We start from the raw sequence: 15,214 nt of genomic DNA, 5'->3' as shown, positions 1-15,214 counted from the left end.
CAACCTTGTCCGGATGAACAGAAAGAAAGGGAGGCTTAGATGACAGAGCCTGGAGCTCACTCACCCGTCTAGCCGAGGTGATAGCTACCAGAAAAGCAGTGTTAAGAGTCAGAAGACGAAGGGGACAATTGTGAAGAGGCTCAAAGGGAGCGCACATCAGAAAGGTCAAGACAAGATTCAAATCCCACTGAGGCATTACGAAGGGGACAGGAGGAAACATGTGAGTAATGCCTTTAAGAAAACGCGAAACAACAGGGGACTTGAAAAGAGAAGGCTGATCAGGAAGCCGTAAGAAAGCAGAGATTGAAGAAAGATAACCTTTCAAGGTGCCCAGAGCAGAGCCCTGCTGGGCCAAAGAAAGAAGGAAGAGTAGAACCTCAGAAAGAGGGGCGGAAAGGGGATCCACAGCCTTTGCTGTGCACCATGCCACAAATTTGTTCCACCTGCAGGCGCATACCGATTTTGTGGAGGGACGCCTGGCTGCCAGAATAACGTCACAGACTTCAGGAGGCAAGTCAAATGGCAAACTGTCGCCGCTCAATCTCCACGCATGGAGGTGGGGACTGGACAGGTTCGGGTGGAGGACTGTCCCCTGCTGCTGCGACAGACGGTCCTCCTGAAGAGGCAGTCGTACCGGAGGATCGATTGACATACTGAGTAGCTCGGGATACCAGTACCTTCGTGCCCAATCCGGAGCCACTAAGATGACTTGAGCCCGGTCGCGCCGGATCTTCTTCAGCACTCTGGGCAGAAATGGTATAGGCGGAAAGGCGTACAACAGACCGCAACTCCACTTGCGACGAAAAGCGTCTCCGAGCGAGTGCCGCCTTGGAAATTCCAACGCGCAGAACTGCTGACATTGCGCGTTCTCTTCGGTGGCGAGTAGATCTAACCAAGGCTCTCCCCACTGCAGAAAGAGACCTTACGCCACCTCCGAGTACAGATGCCATTCGTGATCCATCATGCACCGGCGGCTGAGTTCGTCTGCTCTGGCGTTCAGAGAGCCCGCCAGATGTTGAACCACCAGGATGATGCCCTGGTGTTCCAGCCATGTCCAGAGGCGCAGAGCCTCCTGACAAAGGGTCCACGACCCCACCCCGCCCTGTTTGTTGCACTACCACATGGCGGTGGTGTTGTCCGTGAACACCTGCACGACACTTTCCCGGACAGAGGGAAGGAAGGCTTTCAGTGCAAGCCGGATCGCTCTCAGCTCCAACAAGTTGATATGGAGTTGAGACTCCGCCGGAGACCAGAGGCCTCTGATTTCCGCCTCTCCCATATGGCCCCCCCATCCCAGGAGGGACGCATCCGTCACTACTACGTGCTCCGGTTGGGGTAAAGAGAGGCATCTGCCCCTGACTCAATCGCGGTCTGTGAGCCACAACTGCAACTGTTTCGCAGTGCCCTCCGAGATCAAGACATGGTCGGACAGGTTGCCCGATGCTGGGCCCACTGAAACTTCAGATCCCACTGCAGAGCCCGCTTTCGCCACCTGGCGTAACGCACCAACAGGATGCAGGAGGCCATCAGCCCCAGAAGACGCAGCACCAACCTGATCGAAACCCAGGATAGAGGCCGAAAGATGGGAATCAGAGCCTGAATATCCCGGACGCGCTGTTACGGAGGATAGTCCCGGAACTGCGCCGAATCGAGAACCGCTCCGATGAAGAGGAGCTTCTGGGAGGGTCTCAGGTGTGATTTCGGCACATTGATGGAGAACCCCAGCAAATGCAGGAGGTCGGCCGTAGTCTGGAGGTGGGAGACGACTTGCTGGGGCGAGCCCGCCTTCAACAGCCAGTCGTCGAGATAGGGGAAGACTGGAACCCCCGATCTGCGCAGATGAGCTGCGACCACCGCCATCACTTTCGTGAACACCCGAGGGGCACTGGTGAGGCCGAAGGGGAGCACGGTGAACTGAAAGTGCTCCTGACCCACCGTGAACCGCAGGTAACGCCGGAGGGCTGGCAGGACGGGGATGTGAAAATAGGCGTCCTGCAAGTCCAATGCTACCATCCAGTCTCCAGGGTCGTGGGCAGCCAGAACCTGAGCTAAAGTGAGCATCTTGAACCGTTCCTTCCGGAGGAAGGCGTTGACGCTCCTGAGGTCCAAGATAGGGCGTAGGCCCCCTTTGCCCTTCTTGGGAACCAGAAAGTAGTGGGAATAGCAACCACGACCTACTTCTGGACCAGGAACGCGCTCGACGGCCCCTTTGGCCAAGAGGGCCGTAACTTCCTCCCGCAGAATATTCAAGTGATCCTCCGACATACGGTGGCACTGTGGTGGCATGGCTGGAGGGGTCGTCTCGAAGGGGAGGGAGCAGCCCCTTCGGACGATTTGCAGCACCCACCTGTCCAATGTGATGGATCGCCAGTGGAGCAGGTGATGGCGAACTCTGCCGCCCACTGGCGTGGAATGGGCCTGAAAGCTCGGACTAGGAGTGCTTTGAGGCGGATGCTGCCGGGGTGGATGTGGACTGACCGGCACGTTGTCCTCCAGTACCGTCACGGCGGAATCCACGTCCGCGTGCAGGTTGGTTCTGCGGCCGGTGGCTAGGCGCACGTGAGGAGGCGCCTCTTCCTTGGCCACGAAAGGGGCGAAAGGCGGAAGTTTGCGGCCGCGGGGCCGAGAGACCCAAGGACTTGGCCATAGCCCGGGAGTCCTTAAAACGAGCCAGCGCACTATCCGGCTTCTCACCAAAAAGGCGAGTGCCATCAAAGGGCATATCCATGAGGGTACTCTGGACATCCCCCGAGAAAGACGTGGACCGCAGCCAGGCGTGGCGCCGGAGCGCCACCGTGGTGGAAATCGCCCTACCCAGCGAGTCCGTGGTGACTAGTCCACACCGTATGGCATGTCGTGCTGCATCTCGCCCGTCAGCAAGCGCCTGGGAGAGACGTGTCCGGGCCTCCTCCGGACACAGGGGCAGCACGTCCTCCACCATATCCCATAGAGAGTGGGAGAAACGGTCCAAGAGGCAAGCGGCGTTCAAAGACCGCAGGCCCAAACTCAGGGAAGAGAACAGCTTCTTTACGAACTGTTCCAGCCTCTTGGATTCCCGATCCGGAGGAGCGGACGGGAAGGAGGATTGGGAAGTTGAGGCCTGGATAACCAGACTCTCAGGGTGGAGTGTTGTAACAGGAAACTGGGGTCACCCGGAGCAGGGCGGTGGCGCCGGGGCACGTTCCGATCCACAGGAGGAACTGTGGAGGGATTGGACCAAGTGCCCTGCAGAACGTCTGAGGGCCTCATTGAACTGCAGCAGAGGCTCTGTGGAGCTTGCCGACGGTTGAAGCACCTCTGTGAGGATGTTAGTCCTCACGGCCACAGCAGGCAACTCGAGCCCCAGGGCTTCGGCCGCCTTGCGCAGCACCACTGAGAAAGCTGCACCTTCCTCCGAGGCCACAGTCGGAGGAGAGATGAAACCAGCGTCCGGGGAGGTGTCCAGACCACTGGCATCCCCCAGTTTGTCTGCCCAGTCCTGTGAAAGTTGGCCCTGTCTGGCCATAGGGTCCTCAGACCCCTCCCAGTCGCCCCCGTCATCCGATTCCTGATAAACAGGAGGAATGATCGGAGCCGGGCGGTAGATGAAACGCTCATCCATTGGCGTCGGAAGCGGCGTCGAGCGGCGCCGTGCCGGGCCCGGACAGGGGCTAAACCGGGGAACGGCGTCGTCCGGAGACGGCGCCGGAGGCGGAACCGGTGTTGGCGCTGGCGGAGGAGGCGTCGTGAGGTCGACTGGCGCCGGCAGAGATCCAAGCCTGGATCCCTCGGAGACCTGCGGAGTCGGGACCGAAGTCGTCGACGGCGCCGGGGCTGGAGCCGCCGGTACGCGAGGTCGCCCAGTCGAGCCCACGGGGCCCGAAGGCGTGCCGGCAGGCGTCGACGGCGGAGCCAGGCCCCTCATGGCCGAGAGGAAAGCACTGATCTCCGCCAGAGTCACATCAGTCCCAGGGACCGGCGGGTATGGGGACGGACACGACTCCTGCGGCTTCGAAGGAGCCGCGGGGGTGGGACCCCCTGACCCTCGGACGAGTCGCGCGACCTGCGAGGGGAGTCCGAAGAGCGGTGTCGGCTCTTGGACTTCTTTGAACGCTTTGACTTACCCGAAGACTTCGAGCCAGACGAGCGATGATGGTGGCTGCGGCTCCGCGACCGGTCCTGGACCGGGACCATGAGCGGCGCGGAGCCGAGTGCCGAAGCTCGAGAAGCTTACGGGACCGCTCCCACCTAGCCTTCGAGGTCAAGGCCTGACAATCGAGGCACGACTCCGCGTCGTGGTTGGCCCCCAGGCAGTAAAGGCACCGACGATGGTGATCCGTCACCGACATCAGTCGATGACAGGAGTTACAGGCTTTAAACCCAGGCATCCTACCGGCACCAGAGTCGAGTCGACAGAAGACCAAAAAGAGTCAAAAAAGTTTAGTCAAAAATTGACTAAGGGCTAAACTCTTCCCGGATCGGCGCTGTCTGGCGCGGAAAAAAGAAGAACTGACGTCAGCACGCGAGGGCGGCGTCTAAGTACTCCGACGACGTCAATCCGGCGCACGACGCCAACGACGGACGCGGAGCCGCAGACGACGCCTAGCGACGCGCAAGGGGTATTGCTACAAAAATCTTTCCAGATCCAGCCTGACGCCTGGGGATATTCTAAGGTGAGGAATCTAACTAACGTGTTTCTTTCAGATTGTTAGGGCGGTGGACTTCAAATCTGGGGAACCGGGTTAGAGTTTCGTCAACGACGCTCAACATCCTGGGAGTCACTTACTCTCCCCGTGCCTAACAAAAATGAATGTGTCCTCATGTAACGCAACTGGTGCTCATGTTAAGCACTCAGATACCTGATTTCGGGTCAAGGTCGCGCTATATAAAACTTTGAGGAAAAAAAAGAAAAGAAGAAAAAAAAGTGTCTCTGCCCAAGTTTATGATCTTGGAGCAGTGTGGGAGACCTGACTCAATTCTGCAGTCCCCACATTGCAATTATGTGGGTCAAAGCAGTGAAAACTAGATGGGGGTCTTAGGGTCCCTTTAGAATTGCAGTTTTCTGGAGCTGGATTAATACATTACCGGCCTTGATGCAGTTAGACTGCAGGTAAAGCAGGAAGGGGAGCACAAATGTTTACGCAGCTGTCATGGCCCGTCCTCCCTTTATGTTTTCTTGTTAAGGTGCACTAAACCTTGTTCCCCATATTAGAGAGAGAATTTACCATTTCTGATTTTGAGTTTTAATGTACATTGGGGTTTGGTCCTAGCTCTCTTTTCTTCCCTCTTAGACTACCTCACTTCCCTTCATTTACCAGCTAGGAATTTGACGGGAGTCAAATATTTGGGGCATTGCAGACTAAGAAAATATTCTACAAATGTATAGTTGGAGTTTTACGCTTTTGCTTGATTTTGATACACTGTGATTGAATTGAATTGAATTGAACGGACATTTATAAAGCGCATGGCTACCCTAGAGCATCCCAGCGCTACAGCAACTCCCAGAGCAAGTAGAAGAAATTACGGGAACAGAAACGTTTTTAAGCATTTACGAAACAGATTATAATTGGATTCAGATCGAATGGTCAATGGTAGGCTATTCCAAAGCTTTGCAGCATTGTAGCCAAAGCATCGTCCTCCACTACGCATTCGTTTTATAACGGGTACTAGGGCCCGGTGTTTATTTTCTGATCTCAAGGATCTAGCCGGACAATAAGACTGAATAAGAGATCTGACAACTGGGGGGCCCTTGTTAAAAAGAGCCTTGTGAGCAATACACAAGGCATTAAATTGAATCCTTTGGGGGACCGGCAGCCAGTGAAGTAATGCAAGAGAGGGTTTGGCAGACATCCACCTAGCATATACTCTATATATTGCTTAGTATAATGTTTTAAAGTATAAACTTGTAGGGCATGGAATAATGTTACCTGGGTGGACCCACCAATCAGTGGGCTGTTGTAGAAACACATGATGATTTGAAAAATCCTCTGATTGTTGTACAGCTCATAGCAATAATAGTCTTGCAAACCTTCTGCCAAAAGTCGGAGAGTCCACTCCTGTTCGACTTTATGCTAGGAAAAAAGATCCACCCGTGAATTAACTTAACAAATGGCAAAATAAATCATAAAAGAACAAATTACAAGTATTAAAATGTATCATCAAAACCATTTCTATTATTTACTGTGTTCAGATAAAGACAAGGGAGCAGAACAGCACCAGTTTACAGAAATCATTTGTAAATTTCTCTACATGGAAGATTAATGACATCTAGAGACATTACTCAATTATTAATGTGTTTTATGAAGCATGTTTACAGTCTGTTGCACTGAACAAATATGACTAAAAATGTCAAAAAGGGAGGGGGTGCAGCTATAGAGCCCGCAACAAGATGTCTGCAGCTTAGCTGAGCTCCTGCAGCCATTTAATAAGTCAGACAATGCCAGAATAATGTCGGCCTGAAGAGACTGTGTGTTGCCGACAGGTTGGAGGAGACGCCGGGGCCCGCAAATCAAGCACCCATTGTGGATGACGGACATGGTGACCCCCACAGGGAGACTGCCTGAGGACAAGGGGCCAGGAGGGGGAGCCCCACTTGGCCAGGAGACTGAGGAGACCGATTTGATGAAGCTGGACACACAATCCATGCTGGAAGTGCGTAATAGCCTGGCATCCATTGATGGCAAAGTTGATGCTCTAACGTGCTGTTTCAATGGAATGAAAGAGCAGTTGGATAAACATTCAGCAGGAATTGATATGACTGAGCAGAGGATCTCGAATGTTGAGGATGATACTGCTAAGATCTCCTAGGCCCAGAAGGAAATGGCAAGTGATGTAGAGAGACTTACAGTGCTCAATGAAGACCTAGAAGTTCGATTCCACAGAAACAACGTACAAGTTATCAGAATTCCAGAGGCGACAGAGACTGGGCAAAATGAAGACTAAGTTGAGGATATGTAGGCTTCATTGTTTGGCCGAGAGAAGCTGTCCAGTATGTATATGGTGGAGAGACTGCACATGTCCCTGGCACTGAGATCGATACCTGGAGCTCCTGACATTCGGGCATAGCTAAATTGGTGCGCTACCAAGATCACAATGATGCACAATGATAACAAGATCTCATTCTATCCTGACTTCACGATGGTGGTACATGAGGCACGCCACAAGTTTCTAAACATTAAGAAAAAGCTTAGAGACCTAGACATCCAATACTCCATGCTCTAGTCCGCAAAATTAAGATTTACTTGGCCCGGGTCAGTACACACTTTCACAGAACCGCAGGCGGCAGCGGAATTCTTAAACAAACCTGTCTAAAGACGGGCCAGCATAGGAGGACTCCGGAATCATGTACACAACACACTGAGTGAAGTGGATACAAACTACTGAGTTATATCATCCCATGATCACTGTGGGAGAGAGCCGTGCTTAAGGTCTTCAATTATGTGACTAACTGTGCTTCTCTAAGGAAGAGATGATTCGATTAAGACTGCTGATACTCTTGAGGTATGGGTTGAGCAAATTCACAAGAGTGGTACTAGTCCCAAATCTGCGCAGAACTGGACATAAGCCTGATTGTAGCTACTGCGGGCCGGAGGTAACCCCTCTTGATGCCAACTAAACCGGAAAAAGGCATATAAGGAGAGCTAATATCTCTAGCCGCCTCCCACTTGCTTCGGCTTTTTGTTTGGAAGTGGACATGCAACATTAATGTATGGTTTGTTGTTTCAGTTTGAGAATTGTTGAATGGGGAAATCCACTGGAAAATTGGGGTTCACTGTGGGAGAGGGGCAGAATGGGAAGAATTTAGTCAATGTACATAATATGTTCGGAGGGTCACTGGCTATATTCTTAGATAGGTAGAGTGCACTCACTCACTTTATATTGAGAAGTCCTGTACTAGATGCAGACTATTGGAAGGGGAGAGGAGTTAAACTCCTAACTTGGAACGTTTGCAGCCTGAATGGCCCTAGAAAGACTTGCAGGATTCTAGCATACTGCACGCGCAATGCAATTGACATTTAGATTTACAGGAGACACACCTTGTGAGTGACTGTGAGCTTACTATTGCTAAACACAACCTCGCATAGGCTTTTTGCTTTGTACTAAGCTTATGCCAGGGAGGTCGCAATATTTATTCACAGAGGGCTGCCGTACACGCATTTGCAGGAAATGATTGGCCCAAAGGGCTGATATTTGATCATAAAGGAGCATTACATATGTACACAATAGTTCTCATCAATTCCTATGGCTCAAATTATGATGATCCTGATTTATTTTTGTCACTTGTTAACATGGCTCAACTGCAGGACACCCTGTGTTGTGGGTGGGAACCAAAATGTAAACTTACACCGCACACTGGGTAGAGGCCATCGCCGGTCGCAAGAGACATTGCATTATTTCATGCAGCACTATGATTGTACAGACATTTGGAGAACACAATTCCCTGGAGAGTGCGGATATACATGCTACAACTCAGCGCCTGGCTCGGCCTCTAGGCTCGATTACTGACTAGGCACCAAAGACATCATTAGCTGGACAGCAGACCTGAAGCACTTAGAGCACACATACTCGGACAACTCCCTCATCATGCTAACACTGACACTACCAGACCAAATACACAAACATGGGTTATGGCGCCTGCACTGTACTATGTTGTTAGACACCACATTGAAGGAAGAGATCAGGCAGGCCATAGACGATTATTTTAAGATGAAGATCGGGTCGGTAGACTTGTGGGGAACACTATGGGAGGCATTTAAAGCGTTGATACCATAGGGAGTGGATAGCAAAGGGACATGGTATACTCAAATATATCCGGCATACATTAGCTATGCTGGAGACTGAGCTCAAAGCTTAGAAGCAAAGCACTGTGAGTTGGGCCCCCCAGATACACTACACGATCACAATTCGGAAATGTAGAAATAAGGCACACAGGGAATTAGAATTCCTTAGTAAATACAAAGTAGCACAGGTATGTGGTGAGGGGGACAGACAGACAAGGTACTTACCTTTGGTAAGACCTTATCTGGTAGAGACATGGTCTAGCCCCAGATACCTTACTATTGAACTTCCAGGCATCATGCTGGATCCGGAAGATTTTTCTTAGCAGTACCCCTGTGCGCCGGTAGGTGGTGTTGGTCGACTCCGTGTGATGTCGTTGGCGTTGTGTTCGTCAATATAACTGCCACTCTGGCACCCTGACATCAGTACTTTTCACGACTTTCCTCACCAGAAGAGTGGAGACATGAAGTGACTGACCATAGTGGGTTAAAAAACAGCCCTGGCACTAAAATAAATTCCCCAGTGCAGGGAGAATGGGTGGGTAAGTAAGGAATTGCAGCTAGATCATGTCTCTACCAGATAAGGCGTTACGAAAGGTAAGTAACTTGTCCATCTAACAAAGACATCTAGCTGCAGAATCCTTACCTTTGAACAGATACCCAAGCAATACCTTCTCCGGAGGTGGGCTGTGGAAAAGCTTTAAAACCAAGAAATCCAGCAAGACACAGGCCAAACAAGCCCTCCCTGTGAACCTGAGAAACCAGGCAATAGTGTCTGGCGAACTTGGGCAGAGATGCCCACGTGGCTGCTTGGCAGATATCAGCAGTTGGAACACCACGCTGGAGGGCCGAGGTGGCTGCCTTCGCACTGATGGAATGGGCTCTAGGGCTTTCAGGAGGCTTTTTCTTTGCTAAGGCATAACATATTTTGATACAGAGGATAACCCAGCATGATATGATCCTCTTTTGTTCAGCACGCCCCTTTTTTGCTCCCACGTGCCCTATAAAGAGTTGGTCATCCACCCGGAACTCGTTAGTGCGATCAAGGTAGAACAATAATGCTCTTTTTGGGTCCAGAATGTGGAGACGCTCCTCTTCTTTGGAAGGATGCGGAGGTGCATAGAAAGTGGGCAAAGTAACGGGCTGCCCCAGATGGAAGGAAGTTACAACCTTGGCAAAAAAAAGATGCCCTAGTTCTTAGAACCACTTTCTCCGTGAAGACTATCAGGTAAGGGGGCAGTGAGTTATGACAGAGCCTGCAGTTTGCTCACCCTCCTGGCAGAGGTAGTTGCCACCAAAAAGGCTGTTTTGATTGTGAGCAACCACAGAGGACAGTTGTGCAGCAGCTCAAACGGTGCCCACATCAAGAAAGTAAGGACCAAATTAAGGTCACATTGTGGAATAAGAAAAGAAGACGGGGGAAACAAGTAGGTTAACCCCTTCAAAAACCTTCTCCAGAGGGGACTTAAAAAGTGAAGGCTGATTTAGCAGTCGGAGAAAAGCTGAGAGGGTTGAAAGGGAGCACTTCAAAGTGCCCAAAGCAGAGCCCTGCTGGGCCAAGTAAAGAATACAGCAAAAACCAAAGGAAATGATGGACGGAGTGTTGAACATTGCAAGCACTCACCCCCAGTCAACCGATCTGGGTTTAATCCATCATCGTTCTTTAGCCCACTCTGCCACCCCAGTTCAGACATGGCCATATGCAAATCAGTCTGACCATGTGCCTCATGGGAACAGTCCAGCCCGAACTGCCAAGCCATGTCTTCCCTGGACCGGAAAAAAGCTTTCTAGGACCGGTTTCTGGCATTTCAGCCGTCTTCAGCCAGGCTTGCTTGAATCCAGTGGCAAAGTGAGCAAGGGACTCACGTCTTGCCAACTTATGGCGAACAAAGCAAAAACCAAAGGAAATGGATTCCACTTTAGCGGTGGCAACCTGTATCTGTTGCAGTTGTTTGAAAAAGTGTTCTTAATACAGCCTGGCCCACAGTAGCTTGTTGCTTTGCTTGCACCTCTACACAATGGTGTTTAGTGAAGGAACTGCAATTCACATTTGTGTAGAGGTTTAAATGGGGGACCCATGAGTCCGGTGAGGACTATATTGAGGTTCCATACAGGAAAAGGTGGAATTCTAGGTGGAATTATTCTTTTAAGTCCCTCCATGAAAGCTTTAATAGCAGGCACTCAAAACAATAATAAATGTCTGCTTTGGAGGTAAGCAGCAATTGCAGCAAGATGTAGCCGAATAGATGTATATGCTAGGTTACATTGTTGTAGATGCAAAAGATAACAGATAATATTTTGGATTGAAGCATCTAGTGGATCGATTTTGTTATTTGTACAATAAATGATAAATCGCTTCCACTTTGCTGCATAGCATACTCTAGTAGTAGGATGTCTAGCCTCTTTAATGACGTTCATGCAGTCTGGATGGGAGATTGAGATAGCCAAACTCTACGACTTCAGGAGCCAGATCGCGAGATTGAGTTGATTGGGATCTGGGTGTCTTTTCACTCCATGGTTCTGAGTGAGGAATTTGGGGGAGGGGTGTAGCTTTTGATGAGGCACTACAGAAAGTTCCAACAGGGTTGTGAACCATGGTTGGCGTGCCCATGTTGGAGCAACTAGGATCATTGTGAGGAAGTGTTGTATGAGCTTCCGAACCAGTAACGGAATGAGCGGGAGAGGCGGAAAAGCATATGCAAATCTGCCTGACCAGTTCATCCATAGCCATTGCCTTTGGATATTGGGTGTGGATATCTGGAGGTGAAGCTTTGGCATTTTGCGTTTTGGTGTGTGGAGAACAGATCTATGTCTGGATGACCCCACATTTGAAAGAATGGAAGAAGAACTTGAGGATGAAGTTCCCATTCGTGGATCTGCTGTGTTTGACGACTGAGCAGATCTGCAATCTGATTGTGTACTCCTGGTAGATGTTCTGTGAGGAGGTAAATGTTTTGAGGAAAGGCCCATCTCCATATGCTCTGCGTTAGTTGTGAAAGCTGAAGAGAGTGTGTCCCTCCCTGCTTTTGTATGTAGTACATTGCTGTCATGTTGTCTTTACGGATTACGACAGATTTGCCTTTTAGCAAGAGTTGGAAAGACTTTAGTGCTAGAAAGATTGCTAGTAACTCCAGATGGTTTATCTGGAGTTGTTTTTGTTGATGGGTCCATATACCCTGAACGGTTTGGTTTTGGAGATGAGCTCCCCAGCCGGTGAGCTTGGTTCCACTGATGTGCTAAACATTCCTGTAAGGGACGCATCTGAAGTCTTGCATAAGGAACGATGAGGATGCAAGAGCCCATCATCCCTATTAGCTGCATAAACACTCAAACTGGAAGGGAGTGTTGAGGTTGGAACCTTGATATGAGAGCTTTCATGCTGGCTATCCTGACTGGATTGGGGTATGCAAGGGCTTTTGAGGTATCTATTGTGGCACCTAAATACTGAAACAGGTAAGATGGCTGAAGGAGTGACTTAGGTAGGTTTATTGTGAATCCCAAGTCGTGGAGTAACTGGATTGTTCTGTGTGGATTGTGTACACAGTGTGTGTGTGACTTGGCTTTCATGAGCCAGTCGTCGAGATAAGGAAACATGTGAATGTGTTGTCTGCGCAAATGAGCTGCGACTACTGCGAGACATTTTGTAAAGACTCGGGGTGCTGTAGTCACTCCAAATGGGAGGACTTTGAATTGATAGTGCTGTCCGTCCACTACAAACCGTAGATATTTTCTATGAGTGGGGTGAATAGGAATATGAAAGTAGGCATCCTTGAGGTCTAGAGTGGCAAGGAAATCACCCTGTTGGAGCAGTGGGAGAACCTGTTGGAGAGTGATCATGTGGAAGTGGTCCGACTCTATGTAGAGATTTAACGGTCGGATGCCCAGTATTGGCTTGAGAGTAGCGTCCTTCTTTGGGATTAGAAAGTAAAGGGAGTAAACCCTTGTTCCTTGATGAGGTAAGGGGACCGGTTCTATTGCATGTTTTTGTAATAAGGAGAGAACCTCTTGTTTGAACAGTGTCAGATGGTCTGTGGACACTGAACGTTGTTTGGGGGGTATGAATGGGGGAGTTGAAGTGAGTTCCAGGCAGTAACCACACTGGATAATTTGTTTTACCCACTTGTCTGTGGTGATAGAATTCCAGACAGGTAGAAACTATGATAGTCTTCCCCCGACTGGAGTGGAATGGTCGGGGGGAAGTGGAGGGAAGTCACTGTTTTGTAGTAGGAGTGGTGCGGGTGTGATTACCACGGCCTCTACCTTTGTTGTTGTTGCTTCTATAGCCTCCTCTGAAATAGCCTCTGTTAGGGCAGGTTTGAGTTTTGTAGGAGGATGAGGTGTTGTCCGTCCCAATAGTTTTAGAGGCGCTCCTATAAAAGGAGCGACGAAAAGAGCTTCTAGAGGTTGTTGCCTGCAGGGCTCCCATGGACTTAGCAGTTTATTAGTCCTTCTTCATATTCTCCAAGGATGTGTCTACAGTGGGTCCCAATAGGTATTCTTGATCAAAAGGTTGATTAAGAATTGTGGACTGCACATCCTGTTTAAACCCAGATATGCGTAGCCATGCGTTTCTGCGTAGTAAAACGCTTGTGTTAACCGCACAAGATGCTGTGTCGGCTGCATCAAGAGCACACTTTATAGAAGTGTTTGTAATTAATTTACCCTCTTGTATGAGGTAATTGGCTTTGGTCTTATACTGATCGGGGAGATGATGTATGAGCTTTTCAAGCTCGTCGTAATGAACCCTATCATACCTGGCCAGCAAAGCTTGGGTGTTGGCAATGCGCCAGTGATTTGCTGCTTGTGAGGCAATGAATTTGCCAGATGCATCTAGTAATTTAGACTCCTTATCTGGATGTGGAACATCCCCTGATATTTGGGAATTTGCTCGTTTATGTGCATTTGACACAACCAAGGAATCTAGAGGGAGCTGTGCTTTAATGTAAGCTGGATCGTTGGGAGCTGGTTAATTTTTTTTCTCAATCCTGGGGTTGAGAACTCTAGCTCTGATGCGATCTTTAAAAACGTCAGGTGCATGTTTGATGATACCTTTTAACATGGGTAGAATGCTTGTTGATTTTTGTGACTGTGTGAAAGTTTCTAACAAAAAATCTTTCTCCTGTGGGTCGGAGTGTAATTCCACCCCATTATATTGTGCAGCTCTATTTATGAGCTGTGCAAAACCTATGTTGTCGTCTGGGGGGGATGGCCTAGATGGGTAGGAGTCTGGATCTGGGACATCTGGTGGATTATCGTACTCCTCCCAAGGATCAGGTGATATGACCAGTTTTAGGGTCAATGCAAAGAGCTTTTTGTTTAGGATCCACTGGATCTGGTTAAAAAAGGTCTTTTAATTCAAATCTTTATTCTGGACTGATGTTTGTAGTTGTTTTGTTTTTGGTTCAGAAGCTTTAGGAGGGGTTTTAGTGTCCTTTTGCTTTGGAAGAGCTGTGGAGTCAGAGGACTTTTTCGGCTTAGAGGATCTATGGTCTTTTTTTGGCTCAGAGGATTTTTTTGGTTCCGAAGATTTGCTCTTTTTCGGCTCCGAAGATTTGTGGTCCGGTTTCGGCTCCGAGGGTTTATCCTGCTGGTGTTTTGGTGCCGAATGTTTCGGTACTGGGGATGGTAGTTCGGTACTGATGCGTGGCTGGCTCGGTCTCGAGCCGCCTGAAGGCTCGTCTTTGGACTTCAGAGCCGAGCCCAAAGATGAGGCGTCAGAAGTTTTTTCACGGTGTCGTCCTGAGCCGAAGGCGAAGGTGTTACCGGAGCCTTATGTTTTTGAGATGAGATAGGGGTGTCGATATCGGTACTCTCAGTTCGCTGACCTAGAGTAATCGTCTGATCTTCGGCCTCTGATTCATCGGCCTCGGAGACGCTGATGTCTTCCTTGTCCGGTTCTTGTTCCTCTGGAGCATCTGGGGCTGCATCGAAGATGTTGTCCGGCAACGAGGCAGTGGATCGAGACATTACGCGACGTCGAGCCCGGCGATCACGTATGGTTTTCTTCAATCGAAATGAAGCGCGGGCCGGGCAATCTTTGCCCTCGTGTTCTGGAAAGAGGCAAAGGTTACAGACCCCGTGGGGATCAGTGTGTGGGAATTTGGCACCACCCGGGGGCATTTTTTTAATGGAGTTCTTTCCATTAACTGTAGAGCCTGATGGCGAGAATAGGCCCAACGGCCCGCGTATATGACGGGAATTGAAGGTGTTGAGATTTATGGATCCGCATCGAGGAGCGAGATCGAAAACAATACCGTTGAGCGGTGAAGGATTGCGCGTCGAAGGGAAATCGAATACGATGCCGACCGGGAGCTCAGCCGTTTACATCCCAATTCGATGGCGGGAAAAAACAATCTGAAGATGGAGTCGATGCCCATGCGCACTATCACCAGAGGAGGTTATCTATCCGGTGACTACAGAGACTTCTTCGACAAAAACAAAGTGCAAACATCCGAGCC

The 15,214-nt window shown here is 49.8% G+C and overlaps 1 protein-coding gene across 1 annotated transcript in view; it reads right to left on the bottom strand.

Moving 5' to 3' along the window:
• The window catches only part of URB1 (URB1 ribosome biogenesis factor), an 801,240-nt gene that overhangs the window by 153,304 nt on the left and 632,722 nt on the right, over nucleotides 1-15,214 (bottom strand). Inside the window, exon 34 of the mRNA XM_085623119.1 lies at nucleotides 5,907-6,050. Within this exon, the coding sequence (XP_085479245.1) occupies nucleotides 5,907-6,050 (144 nt within the window). The remainder of the gene's footprint in view (nucleotides 1-5,906; nucleotides 6,051-15,214) is intronic.

The sequence above is a fragment of the Triturus cristatus genome, chromosome 8 (genome assembly GCF_964204655.1).
Source record: "Triturus cristatus chromosome 8, aTriCri1.1, whole genome shotgun sequence".
Taxonomy (NCBI): Eukaryota; Metazoa; Chordata; class Amphibia; order Caudata; family Salamandridae; genus Triturus; species Triturus cristatus.
Note: the sequence above shows the minus strand (reverse complement) of the source record. Positions and strands in the feature narration are given on the sequence as shown.